We start from the raw sequence: 13,451 nt of genomic DNA, 5'->3' as shown, positions 1-13,451 counted from the left end.
CAGAGTCCCTGACTCCCACAAATGTCTGTATAAAAGCCCTGTTGCTGACCCCGGAAACTGTTTCTCAGGGACCCAAAGGGATTAAGGCCTCATCAGCAAAAAACCCAGTTCCCTCTGACAGAGATTCCAGAGCATTAGACAGATGGGGAAAGAAAGTATGTACATCTGCAACTTTAGCAATGAGAGCCTTAAATTGCCAGTTTCACATGCTAAAATATCAGCAATTTTTGATGGCTCACTTGAAACAAAAGATGCTTCCAGATTCAGATCCTCCTAATTTTAAAGAAATGCAGGATTTATTGCATGCAGCTGAACAAGTGGGAAAACATACTTTGCAATGTGGGTTTGATTCCTTAGAGGCCTCCTGTAGAGCAGCAGTTACAGGCTCTGTCATTAGAAGGCATGCTTGGTTAAAGGAACATAAATTACCAGATCATTTTAAGGCAAAATTATTGGACGCACCTTTGCAGTGGGATGTGTTGTTTGGAGTTAAGGCAGAGGAGGTGTTAAAGAAGATGGAGGATAAGGCAAAATCCATGCAAACGGTGAAGGATTTCTTACAGGTTCAGCCTCCTCGTTTTAGCAGAAATTGGCCAACAAAGAATTGGTCCTTTCCAATCACAGACAGACCTCAGAGGCAGATACAGACATCCAAGAGATAGAGGTCAAGCACCAGGTCCTTACAGGCCTCTACAATGGGGTACAGCAGGCCAGAAGGAAGGGGAAGACAGGCCACAACCTTATAAAAAGCAGCCTCAATGACTTCCCCCTATAGCTGCCAAACAGTTCTCTCTTGGCAGCCCCCTTAGGAGGAAAACTGGCACTTTTCTATCACAATTGGTTTTGCATCACCAAAGACAAATGGGTTCTCAATATTGTATCTCACGGTTACAGGTTCCAATTTCACACTTTGCCAAGGTTAAAAAGAATGCCAAATCTGCCACCAAATCAATGGGCAGAGGCTCAAAAACAAATTACAGCACTCATGAACATGAGAGCTATTCAAAAGGTACCACCACAGTAGCAAGGGCAAGGATTTTATTCAAGACTCTTTCTGGTTCCCAGAAAGGTCAAAGCCTGGAGACCCATTCTGGATCTTTCTTCTCTAAACACTTACCTGGATGTTCCGAAATTCAAAATGTTGACACTACAGCAGCTTCTTCCCATGCTGGGCAAGAAAGCTTTGCTCGTGACTTTGGACCTCAAGGAGGCATACCTGCATGTCCCTATCAGACAAAACTGCAGAAGATACCTCAGATTTCTAGCTGGTTCAATGCACTATCAATTCTCTGCACTGCACTTTGGCTTATCTACTGCGCCCAGGGTCTTCACAAAGTGCCTGGCACCAGTAATTGCATTTTGCAGACAAAAAGGAATTCAAATTTATCCATACCTGGACGACTGCCTGATTCAAGCAGAGAGCAAGGACATTCTTCTAAAGCATCTGGCGTTCATAAAAAAGTTATTAAGTTGCCTGGGATACACAGTAAACTAAATAAAATCAAAACTAGTGCCCTAACAACAGATAATATTCCTGGGTGCCAGCTTGAACACAATGGCCCAGATGGCTGATCTCACGCCAGACAAGCAAGGACAACTGACTCAATACTTTCAATTGATGGCAAAAAAGACCCAACTCCCTGCAAGTAAAATTCTGCAGGCCTTGGGCTACATGGCATCTTGCATACTACTAATTCCATATGCCAGACTGCATATGAGGAAACTACAATGGTACCTAAAGAGTGTATGGTCTCAACACTGTCAAAGTTTGGAAACAGTTATACCACTAATTCCTTGCCTTCAACAGGAGTTTCGCTGGTGGGCTCAAACTTGTCACCTCAACAAGGGACAGCCCTTTACTCAACCCGCAGCCAGGCAAACACTGACAACAGATGCATCGGATTACGCCTGGGGAGCACACATGGCGGGAAAATGTATTCAGGGCGAGTGGCCCACAGAGCAAAGGCATCTTCACAGCAATCAAAAAGAGATGCTAGCTGTACAAAATGCACTTATAGTTTTCAAGGACCTGCTGCATCCAGGACAACTTCTACCAAAGACAGACAACACCACAGTTATGTGGTACATAAACAAGCATTCCTACCCCCTCTGCAGACGAGCCATGACCTTGTGGATCACAGCTCTAGACTACCAAGTTCATCTGCAAGCACAATTCCTGCCAGGACAGAAAAACACACTGGCAGACGACCTAAGCAGAAACATCATGGATCCCCACGAATGGGAATTAAATCCACAAGTATTCAAAATGATAACACAAAAATGGTGGAGCCCAGACATAGATCTGTTTGCATCCTCAAAGAACTGCCAGCTACAGAAATTCTGCACAAGGAGTTACCATCCACAAGCATGGAAAGTGGATGACCTCTCATTCAGCTGGAAAAACCTACAAGTATACGCTTTCCCTCCTTTACCTCTCCTTCCATAGGTACTCATAAAAGCCAGGCAAGGAGTGTCAAAGATGATCCTGATTGCAGCAGACTGGCCACGCCAGCACTGGTACCTAATTTTAAAGAACTTAGCAGCAGAACCACCCTGGATTTTGCCTCATATCCCACATTTGCTGACACAGCACAACAATCAGATACTTCACAGCCAGCTAAAGACCTTAAACCTAGCTGCATGGAAAATACCTTAGTCAAGCAAGCAATGCCTCTCTCCAAAGCTGTTATGGATGTCATTCTGGAGGCCAGAAGGCCTAGCACCAGGAAAGCCTACTCGGATAAATGGAAAAGATTCTGTGCCTGGAACCAGGCGCACAGCCTTGACCCTCTTGTCCCAAACATTCCTCAGATACTTCAATATTTAACTGAGTTGCTGGACAAGGGCCTCTTCTTCTCATCCATCAAGATCCACGCCTCAACCATTTCTGCTAATTACAACACGGATCCACTATTTTTTTCTAATCCTTTGCTCAAACAGTACCTCAGAGGGGCTAAAAACATAAGACCGCCCCGTAGAGCACCTACCCCAACTTGGGATCTCAACTTTGTTTTGGAAAAAATTACCTCCTTTTGAGCCAGCTAACACAGCAGAATTAAAATGTATATCTTGGAAAACTGCTCTGCTACTGGCAATAACAGCACGAAGAGTTTCAGAATTACAGGCACTAATGGCAGTGGAACCTTTCCTCATTTTCCACCAGGACACAGGGTGTCTTTAAGAACTAACCCTACGTTTATGCCAAAGGTGGTATCAAGTGTGGCTCTAAACCAAACTATTCATTTGCCAACTTTCTATCCAAAACTACAGAACAAGGGGGAGAAACTACTACATTCTTTGGACAAAGCTTTCAGAAAATCTGAGCAATTATTGGTAGCATATGCTGCAGGAGCACAGGGCAAAGCCATCTCAAAACAGACTATTTCAAAATGGATAGGGCATTGCATATGTTTCTGCTATTCTCGCCATGGGAAACCTTTACCTAGCAGCATTAGATCCCACTCCACCAGGGCAACAGCCACTTCAACTGCCTACCTCAGAGGAGTGCCTACCAAGGATATTTTGGAAGCAGCAACATGGAGTTCTGTGCATACCTTCACCAAGCATTACCATTTGCCTTTATACTCCAAATCATCCAGAGCTGGCTTCGCCACTGCTGTGCTGCAGGGCCTTATAGCCAACCCTAATGCCTTATAGAACCAGCCTCCAGCCTCCCTACCTCAGCTTTGGGATTCCACCCAAGTGTAATGACTGCAGCAGTGTAACACGAACATAGTACAGTTTTGTACGTACCATAAATGTAGATGTTAGAGTGTAAACACTGCTGCAGTCCAGGTTACCCTCCCTCCTTCCCCTCTTACTTGCTGGTACTTACCTATGCCTTCTACTCTTTGCTACCTATGGGGAGTATTTGCTGGTAACTGAAAGTTGTTGTTTGCTTTTCTTATGTATGTTTTATTAGCAATTTTAATTGCCTACCTATTTGGGGGGCACCTGACATCTGGGGCAAGAAAAACTGAAGAAAATGGCGTAGCTGCATCTTGTATACCCCTGTCGCACTGACGTCAGGGAGGAGGCGACAGCAACCGACGCCGGACCAAGACTTTGGAACTCAGGCCGGCTGGGGAACCACCTGACGGCAGGATAACCCAAGTGTAATGACTGCAGCAGTGTTTACACTCGAACATCTACATTTATGGTAGGTACAAAACTGTACGTACTTAGTTCAGTGACTTAGTACTTTGGGTTGGTTGTGTAATTTGGAATTAATACAACTTTTAAAGTCATGGTATCTCTTTTGTTCTTATTTTACACAGATGATTGAATTGAGTGACAATGAAAATCCCTGGACGATATTTCTAGAAACTGTGGATCCAGAGATGGCTGCTAGTGGGGCGACATTACCCAAATTTGATAAGGACCGTATGTATAGTACTTGTTAATCTTTTTATTTAGATGTGTTAGTGTTCTTGGTTTCTGTTAACCATATCAAAATAAAGTGTTGAATGTCCTTAGCCACGTGTATGTCTACATGTTAGTTTTGAATCTCTTTCAGCGGTTTCTTGAAGTTTGTCACTGATATGTAGCAGAAATTTGTAAAGCTTTGTCCCTCCAAGGTCACTGTTGCAGTATTCCTTAAGAGAAGTATATCCTGCCAAGGGTAGCCATATGTCCGATCAGCTTAACACTGTAGGCTCTTCCAAGTAATGCGTATCCAACATGTGACCTAAGCTCTAGGGGATAAGGTGCATAAGGGGCGTATGTTGGCTAAAGCCTCAAAACAAATTTGACATCAGCCTGAAAGCCATACTTGATCTTTGGTCTGTGAGTCATACATATTTGAGCCGATTACTAAGATGTTGGGGATTCCTCTCTTTCCTTTGGTCCTCTCTGCCTTAAAATCCATGTCATCCAGAAAAGGGGAATGTATTTGTGGAATACAAATTCCCCGTATTTTTTTCCTGTTTGTAAATGTTTTCCATCTGGACACATCACCTAAACCACCACACTCTCCTTCACCAGTCAGGTAGGTACCTTTAGTTTCCTCACATTATTTCCCTACACTGTTATGTGACAGTCTGATAATGTCAGATGTTCATGTTTCACTGTTGGAGTCATCACTTTTGGGTTATCTGCCTGCAGGTAGCCCTCAGTTGGCCTGAATACCAGAGTCTTGGGATTTCTGCGTTGGATGCTGTCACTTCCATGACGTCAGGATGTCATGAGTATAAAACATGCAGCTGATGCCATTAATCAGCTTTTCTGGCAGTGCAGTGTCCGAAGCAGAAGCAGTTCGCAAGTGCCAGTCAGCTGCCTCCTGAAATTTTCATTTTTTGAGTTTCAGACCTGAAGTCTTCTAAAAGATAAGTACCCCATTGGGGATTCCTTTTATCTTCCTGTAACTGATGTCAGAAAAAGTTAATTGTCTTGCCTGTGGAAAGCAAATATCTCTGAGATTTTCATTCTTACTGCGTCACCTGTTTAGGCCCAGACCACGACGTTCCTCGCTGTCGGTTTTGTGCCTTGTTCAATACCTGAACTATTCGTCGTCTGGCTATTTTGGTCGATAAATTCTTTCGCTCTCGTTTTCCATTTTTCCAAAATGGCTTCGATAAGCCATCCGACTACCGATCTGATGAAAAAAACGCAAGGATAAAGACAGAGACAGACCACATAAGCCCGGTACGCAGCCCCTGATGCCCGCTTCTACAGATTCGCAGGCCCCTGCTGAGAATCTTTCGGAGTCCAGTATGCCACGAGTTGCTGCTTCGACTATGGAACCTGCGGATGTCTCTACCTTGGATGGGTCCGGAGCTGCTGTGCAAGCACTGGCTTCTGAGGGTGTATTCCAACCTTCTGATGTTCGTATTAATCAGACATCTTCGTTTTTGACTAAAACTACCAAGTTTCTCAGGCCCAGAGTTCGCACTACGCCTAGAAATCTGACCAGAGCGCATGCTCAAGCTCTTATGCCATGGATTCAAATGCTTAAAATGACTGGAGATCTTTTAACTTAGGGAAAACCAGCTTTCCCCCTCTATAAGACAAAGGATTGATTTTCCTTCTGATTCTACAGACCGTGAGTCCGATGACTCTGATCCCTCTGATTACCAGGACATTCCCCTATCTACCTATGAGGATTCAGATGCAAAGGATTCCATCCCCTCTGCCTCCCTCCAGAGGATTTTTCTTTTGGTGAAACCTTGCATACTTTGAGAGCATTTCTGCTGGGAATTCCAGGACTACCCTAAGTCCGAAAAGAGACTCAGAAAATTTTTAGACTTTCCTCAGCACAGGCCTCTAGCTATACCGCCTGTTCTGGAAATTGTAGATGATGTCTTCTTGGAATCCAGCCTTACCCCTGATACTTTACCTCCTGTGGCCAGGAAACCTGACAGGTACTACAGAGTACCTGACTCCCACAAGTTTCTCTTTAAGAATCCTACTGCAGATCCAAAAACCATTTCCCAGGGACCTAAAGGCATTAAGGCTACAACAGCCAGAAGCCCTACCCCTTCAGACAGGGACTCTAGGACTTTAGATGGGGTAAGAAGATGTACATCTCTGCTACTCTTGCCATCTGGGCTTTAAATTGCCAGTTTCATATGTTAAAGTATCAGCAACATATTATGAAGTTAATTAAACAGAAAATGATGTTGATTCCTGATTGTGCAGAACATAAAGATTTACAAGAGTTAATGCATTCTGCTAACCAAGTTGGAAAACATACTCTGCTATGTGTTTTTGATGCCTTAGCAGCATCTTGTAGGGCTGCTGTCACTGGGTCTGTTCTTAGAAGGCATGCTTGGCTTAAGGAACATATCTTGTCAGACTATGTCAAAGCAAAATTACTAGATGCACCATTAAATCAAGAATGCCTGTTAGGCAATAAAGCAGAAGTCATTGTCAAAAAGATGGAGGAAAAAGTTAAATCTATGCAAACTGTTAAGTATTTCATACAGGTACAGCCACCTATATTCAGTAAGCATTGGCCTTCTAAAATCTGGTCCTTTCCAGTCCCTCCCAGACCTTCTCAGTCCTAACCCAGGGGCAGCAGACCACCACGATTACCATCTCAGGGTATGTGGAGTACTCTCACCTCCAAAACAGGGAGTAGTAAGCCAGCATCCTATGTTAAAATCTCACAATGACTTATCCTCAACTCTTCCAAGCCTTACCCAAGTACTTGCATGCTTAGGAGGAAAACTTGCCCTACATGCAAAAAAACTGGGGAGTACATCACCCAGGACAGATGGGTCTTGAACATGGTATCCCAGGGATACAGATTCTACTTCCACTCACTGCCAACCCCAAGCAGATGGCCAAACCTTCCCCCAAACCAGTGGGCAGAGGCCCAAAGGCAAGTACTTTCTCTTGTCAGTATCAGGGCTATTCAACCGGCCCCAGCAGAGCATAGGGGGCAAGGGTTTTACTCCAGACTGTTTCTGGTACCCAGGAAAGAAAACTCTTGGCCACCCTATCCTGGATCTGTCTTTTCTCAACACTTCCCTGGTGGTTCCAAGGTTCAAGATGCTTACTCTCCAACAGTTGCTTCCTTTGCTAACGAAGGACTCCTGGCTAGCCGCCCTAGACTTAAAAGAAGCTTATCTGCGCATCCCCATAAGGGAATCTTGTAGGAAATGCCTACATTTCAGAGCAGGCTCTCTGCATTAAAAGTCATCTGCACTTCTCTTTGGCTTATCTACTGCGCCCAGGGTATTCTCAAAATGCGTAGCTCCAGCCATTGCATATTGCAGGCAGAGAAAAATTCTAATTTACCCATACTTGGACGATTGCCTGATTCAGTTGGGCAGTCAGGAGTTGCTACTCCAGCACCTGACATTTGTAAAGAGACTTTAAACTTCACTGAGGTACACCAACGAAAAGAGATCACATCGGGTACCCAGACAACAGATTGTATTCCTGGGCAAGCTTGAACACAACTACCCCGATGGCATTCCTCACTCCAGAAAAACAAAATGTATTTGACAAACTACTTCAGTCTACTGGCCACCAAAACCCAGATATCTGCAAGAAAAGTACTGCAAGCCCTAGGGTTCATGGCCTCTTGCATTCTACTAATTCCATATGCAAGACTGCATATGAGGAAACTTCAATTGTACTTAAAAGTCTCTGGTGTCAACATTCTCAGGACTTGGAAAACAATGATTTCTATCATTCTTTGCCTAAGGGCAGAGTTCCTTTGGTGGGCAGAGGCTTGGTACAACAACAAAGGACTCCCTTTCACTCTACCCCCTGCTGCCCATACCCTAACAGACGCATCAGACTATGCATGGGGGGCTCACATGGCAGGACAAGGTATTCAGGACAAATGGAACCCAAAGCAAATGCACCTGCATATCAGTCAAAAAGAAATGTTAGCTGTACAAAATGCTCTGACAGCCTTCAAGTGCCTTATTCTTTCAGGGCAACTATTGATATAGACAGACAACATCACAGTTATGTGGTACATAAACAAGCAGGGGGGAACCCTTTCCTACCCACTCTGCAGGTTAGCCATGGCTCTGTGGAACACAACCTTGAGCAGTCATGTGTTACCTGCTAGCTCAATTCCTGCCAGGCAAACTAAATTCACTGGTAGACGACTTAAGCAGAAATCTAATGGACCCGCACAAGTGGAAACTGGAACCCAAATCGTTCAAGCTGCTGATCCACAGGTGGGGTGCACCACAGGTGGACCTCTTAGCTTCCCCTCAGAACTTTAAAATAAGCAAATATTGCACCAGAACGCCCCACAGCCAAGCATGGAAATTGGTTGCTCTGTACTTTACATGGGAAAGCCTCTTAACCTGTGCCATTCCCCCTCTGTCCCTCCTCTTGAAGGTTCTACTAAAGATGAAACAGGACAAGCCAAGGACAGTCCTGATTGCACCAGACTGGCCACGCCAGCACTGCTACCCACCTTTGTGCAGTCTGACAGTACTGCCACCTTGGCACCTGCCCCAGTCCCCCCCCCTCCCTGCTTTCCCAGCAGGAGGGCCAGATTTTGCATCCTCCGTTACAAACCCTGAACCTCACAGCCTGATTCATCCCCTGAACCCTCAGCAAACAGATGCTGGATGCCATCCTGGAGGCAAAAAGGCCTAGTACTGCCAAATCGTATTCCGAAAAGTGGAAAAGATACCATTCTTGGAGCCAGACTCAAGGAATGTACACAACTGTGCCCAGCTTACCTCATATACTAGATTAGTTAACAGAAATGTTCCACAAAGACCTGTCCTTCTCTTCAATTAAGATTCATGCCTCTGCCATCTCAGCTCATTATAATACTGAGCCACCCTTCTTCTCTCATCTTCTGGTCAAACAGTTCCTGAGAGGAGCCAAAAATTTAAGACCCCCCCCCCCAAGAAGGGCTCCCACTCCAGCCTGGGACCTTTACTTTGTATTGGAAAAACTCATGCTTTCCACCCTGCTGCTTCAACAGAGTTAAAATTCCTCTCCTGGAAAACAGCTTTACTTCTAGCCATCACTTCAGTAAGAAGAGTGTCCGAATTGCAAGCCCTAATGGCTGTGGAACCCTTCATTATCTTCCATGCTGACAAGGTTTCCCTCAGGACTAACCCATCATTTGCCAAAGGTGGTATCTAGTGTGGCTTTAAACCAATCCATTCATTCATCAACCTTTCTCCCTAATCCTCAGAATAAAGGGGAAATGATCCTGCACTCCCTACACGTGCACAGGCAGCTTAGGTTCTTTTGGACAGGGCTAAACCTTTCAGAAAATCTGACCAGCTGCTAGTTGGCTTTGTTACAGGGGCAGAGGGCAAGGCCATTTCAAAGCAAACCATTTCTAAATGGATAGCACACTGCATCCATTTCTGCTGCAAACATCATGGGAAACCTGGCCCACAGGGGATCAGAACCCATTCCACTAAGACTACCTCAACCTCTACAGCATTTCTCAGGGGAGTCCCTACCAGGGACATCCTGGAAGCTGCAACCTGGAGCTCTGTACACACTTTCACCAAGAATTAGCACTTAACCTGTCTTTACTAAATCCAGAGCTGGATTTGCTACAGAAGTCTTACAGGGCCTGCTTGCCAGCCCTAATGCTTCTTGACTGCCACCACCCATCCTCAGCTTTGGGAATCAACCCAAATGTGATGACTGCAACAGTGAAACACGAAGAACGTAGTACAGTTGTGTACACTTACCATAAATGTAGATGCTCGAGTGTATTCACTGTTGCAGTCCTGGTTACCCTCCCTCCAGCCCCCTGACTTGTCTCTATACTTCTATCTATTCATTTTTGTTTGTCCATATCTTATAACATTGGTATATACTTTCTACTGGGGGTGTTCCACACCATGTAATTGCCTCCTATTGTGGGGGCTTCTGACATATGGGGCAAGAAAACTGATGTAATGGCATCGGCTGCATATTTTATACCCATGACGTCCTGAAGTCATGGAAGAAGAAAAAGCATCTGACGCAGAAATCCCAAGACTGGTATTCAGGCCAACTGAGGGCTACCTGCAGGCAGATAATCCAAATGTGATGACTGCAACAATGAATACATTTGAACATCTACATTTATGGTAAGTGTACACAAATGTGCTTTTTCATTCCATCTTCCTCTGATTGGTTCGGATCCAAGCCTTCATATTCAACTCAACCGTTGTAAAAGCTCGTGGCAACCTTGAACTTTTGAGCTTCTCCTTTACTCAGAGTGCACCGTCCCCATTACCTCATAACTTGTTGGCCATTTCCAGCGAAAAGACATGATGCATTCTCTCAAGCTTGGGCGATAAGTATATTTTCAAAACTTGAGTTATTTGATGTAATGTTGTCCCCTCTCTACTTCATTCTTCACTGGTTGGGTTTGGAACCGATCATCGGTTCCGACTCTGCCTATGCAAAAGCTCAAGGACTTCCACCTGCTCATGGCTATAACCACTATCCCATCATGCTCAGGGAAGATTACTCTGATCTCATTTGCCGCTAAACAAGATCAGGTGTGTCCAGTCAGGCTCTGGCTGTGAAAATTTAAGTTTTTTCTAATTATATTTAGTAGTTGTGAATTGTTATCGTATTGGTGTTAGAGAATCTATTAGAGAGTTGTTAGCTTTACTTTGGGTTAGTTTTTTGCTATTTTATGATAGTTCGCCTTATTGTTGGCTGTTTTACTGTGGCTGGCGTATCTACCTCTAGGCCCTTTTTAAATCCTATCCCAGATATCCTCCTCTTAATTATCCAAGCTCGTTTAAGTTAGAGAGCTTGAAAAAAAAGATATTAGAATCTTTCTGTCAAAACTCATTTATATTTGTCTTGTTCCCCGAGGTAGCTCTAAGTTAGAGGGCTTCCTTTGGCCCGTTTAACTTAGAGGGCCATTCTTTCCTTGTTCCTTTTTCCCCTTTCTAGAGGCAAGTTCATTTAAGTTAGAGAACTGCCTTAGTTGTCTTTTTTTTGCTTTTAATGTGCAGTTGTGTTTAAAAAAAATGTGTATGTATATATGTATGTATATATATATATATATATATATATATATATATATATATATATATATATATATATATTTACTGTTTCATTTAGTTTTTTTCTTCATTGTTGGTAGTACCGTTCTTTCTTTCAATATGTCAAACGATTCAAAACCTTCAGGTTTTAAAAAATGTGACGTGCAGCCAGAAAATGCATAAGTTAGAGAGACTAACCAGGTGTGAACAGGAAGGAAAGGCTCTCTGCTGTTGGAGTCCATTTCTCCCCACCTATCAGACTTCATCCCAAAAGTCAGGAGGGGGAAAAATGTGGTTTTGAAAATCCCAGAGAGCTTTCCCAGACAAACTGATTCTTCCCCCCCCCAGGGGCAGAGGGGGAAGTAAGAATGGAAGACACTGACCACACGGCAGAGGAGGTCCGCAAAACCAGGTCAACAAGGACTCTTTCCTTGGTAAACCCTTCCAGCGCTCCTGTGAGGAGGCCCATCTGTCCATCTCTGGAGGCAGTCGGTGGTCGCTTTTCTTTGTACCCAAGCACCTGGCTAGAAATGAAAGACAAACAGGTACACACTATCATATCCAGAGGTTATCACATTCCCTTTTCTTTTCCCCCCTTAAAAACAAAATTGGTCCCAGATGTTCCACCCAATCAAAGGGATCACGCAACTTGAAGTACAAAGGTTGCTAGACAAATGTGTCATCCAAACTGTCCCTTCAAACCAAATTGGATCCAGAACATACTCAAGGTTCTTTAGTTCCAAAAAAAGACTGGCCTGGAGGCCAATTTTGGATCTCAGCAGACTGAACAAGTCCATAAAAAAAATCAAAGATGTTCTTCGTGTTTCACTGTTGCAGTCATTACATTTGGGTAATCTTCTGGCAGGTTGCCCTCAGTCGGCCTGATTAACAAAGTCTTGGGTCCTGCGTCGGTTGCTGTCCCTCCTTCCATGACGTCAGGTCGTCAGGGGTATAAAACATGCAGCCGACGCCATTACATCAGTCTTTCTTGCTGCACGGTGCCCGAAGCAGAAGCAGTTCGCAAGTGCCAGTTGGCCGACTCATGAAATTTTCGTTTTCGAGTTTCAAAACCGAACTCTTCAACTAAAAAGCTAAGTACCCCATTGGGGAAACTTTTTCTTGCTCCTTACCGATGTCAGTAAAAGTTAATAATTGCATTATTTGTGGGAAGCAAATACCTCATAAGGATTTTCATTTGTACTGTATTCCTTGCCTAAGCCCTAACCACAATGTACCTTGCTGTCGGTTTTGTGCTAAATTTAATCAACGCACTATTAAACATCAGTATATTTTTGCCTCTGAATATTTTGGCTCACGCTTTAATTATCCAGAAATAACAAAAACCAAACAGTCAACTACCGTCAGCTAAGTTATATAAGCTAGCGAGAGGAACACTGTTCGGACTAAAGTAACGCTTCAAATTACTTTAATAGTAATGAACATATCTAAATAAAAACGAACTGAGTTAAACGCTTTCATCTGCTACAATGCTGATGAAGTCTGCATTGTAGCAGATGAAAGCGCTTAACTCAGTTGTTCGTTTTTATTTAGATATGTTCATTACTACTAAAGTAATTTGAAGCGTTATTTTAGTCCGAGCCATGCTTCTCTCGCTAGCTTATATAACTTAGCTGATGGTAGTTGACCGTTTGGTTTTTGCTATTCTGGTGTTGTTTCTGTTGAATTATCCAGAAATGTCGTCTGTTAGTAATCCGACTACCGGAATACCTAAAAAAACGCAAAGAAAAAGAGACAGGCCATCGAGGTCCAAAACGGACGGCGACGCTTCTCCTAAGCCAGTTCGCCGGTACTCAGTGAGTCGCTTTTGCAGCCCCAGATACCCGCTACTTCTGATTCGCAGGCCTCTACTGAGACCCATTCGAAGTCTGGTATGCCGTAAGATGCTTCAGTTATGGAACCCGTAGATGTCTCTACCTTAGATGGTTCCAGAGCCGCTGTGCAGGCACTGCCTTCTGAGAGTGTTTTCAGGCCTACAGATTTATATATTAGACTGAC

The 13,451-nt window shown here is 44.0% G+C and overlaps 1 protein-coding gene across 1 annotated transcript in view; it reads left to right on the top strand.

The window, feature by feature from the left end:
- The window catches only part of USP7 (ubiquitin specific peptidase 7), a 3,814,244-nt gene that overhangs the window by 2,381,771 nt on the left and 1,419,022 nt on the right, over positions 1-13,451 (top strand). The window contains 1 exon segment of the mRNA XM_044088895.1: positions 4,278-4,383. Coding sequence (XP_043944830.1) covers positions 4,278-4,383 — 106 coding nt within the window.

The sequence above is a fragment of the Protopterus annectens genome, chromosome 12.part0 (genome assembly GCF_019279795.1).
Source record: "Protopterus annectens isolate FY-2018-M chromosome 12.part0, PAN1.0, whole genome shotgun sequence".
NCBI lineage: Eukaryota > Metazoa > Chordata > Ceratodontiformes > Protopteridae > Protopterus > Protopterus annectens.
This window is presented reverse-complemented; position numbering and strand designations above follow the sequence as displayed.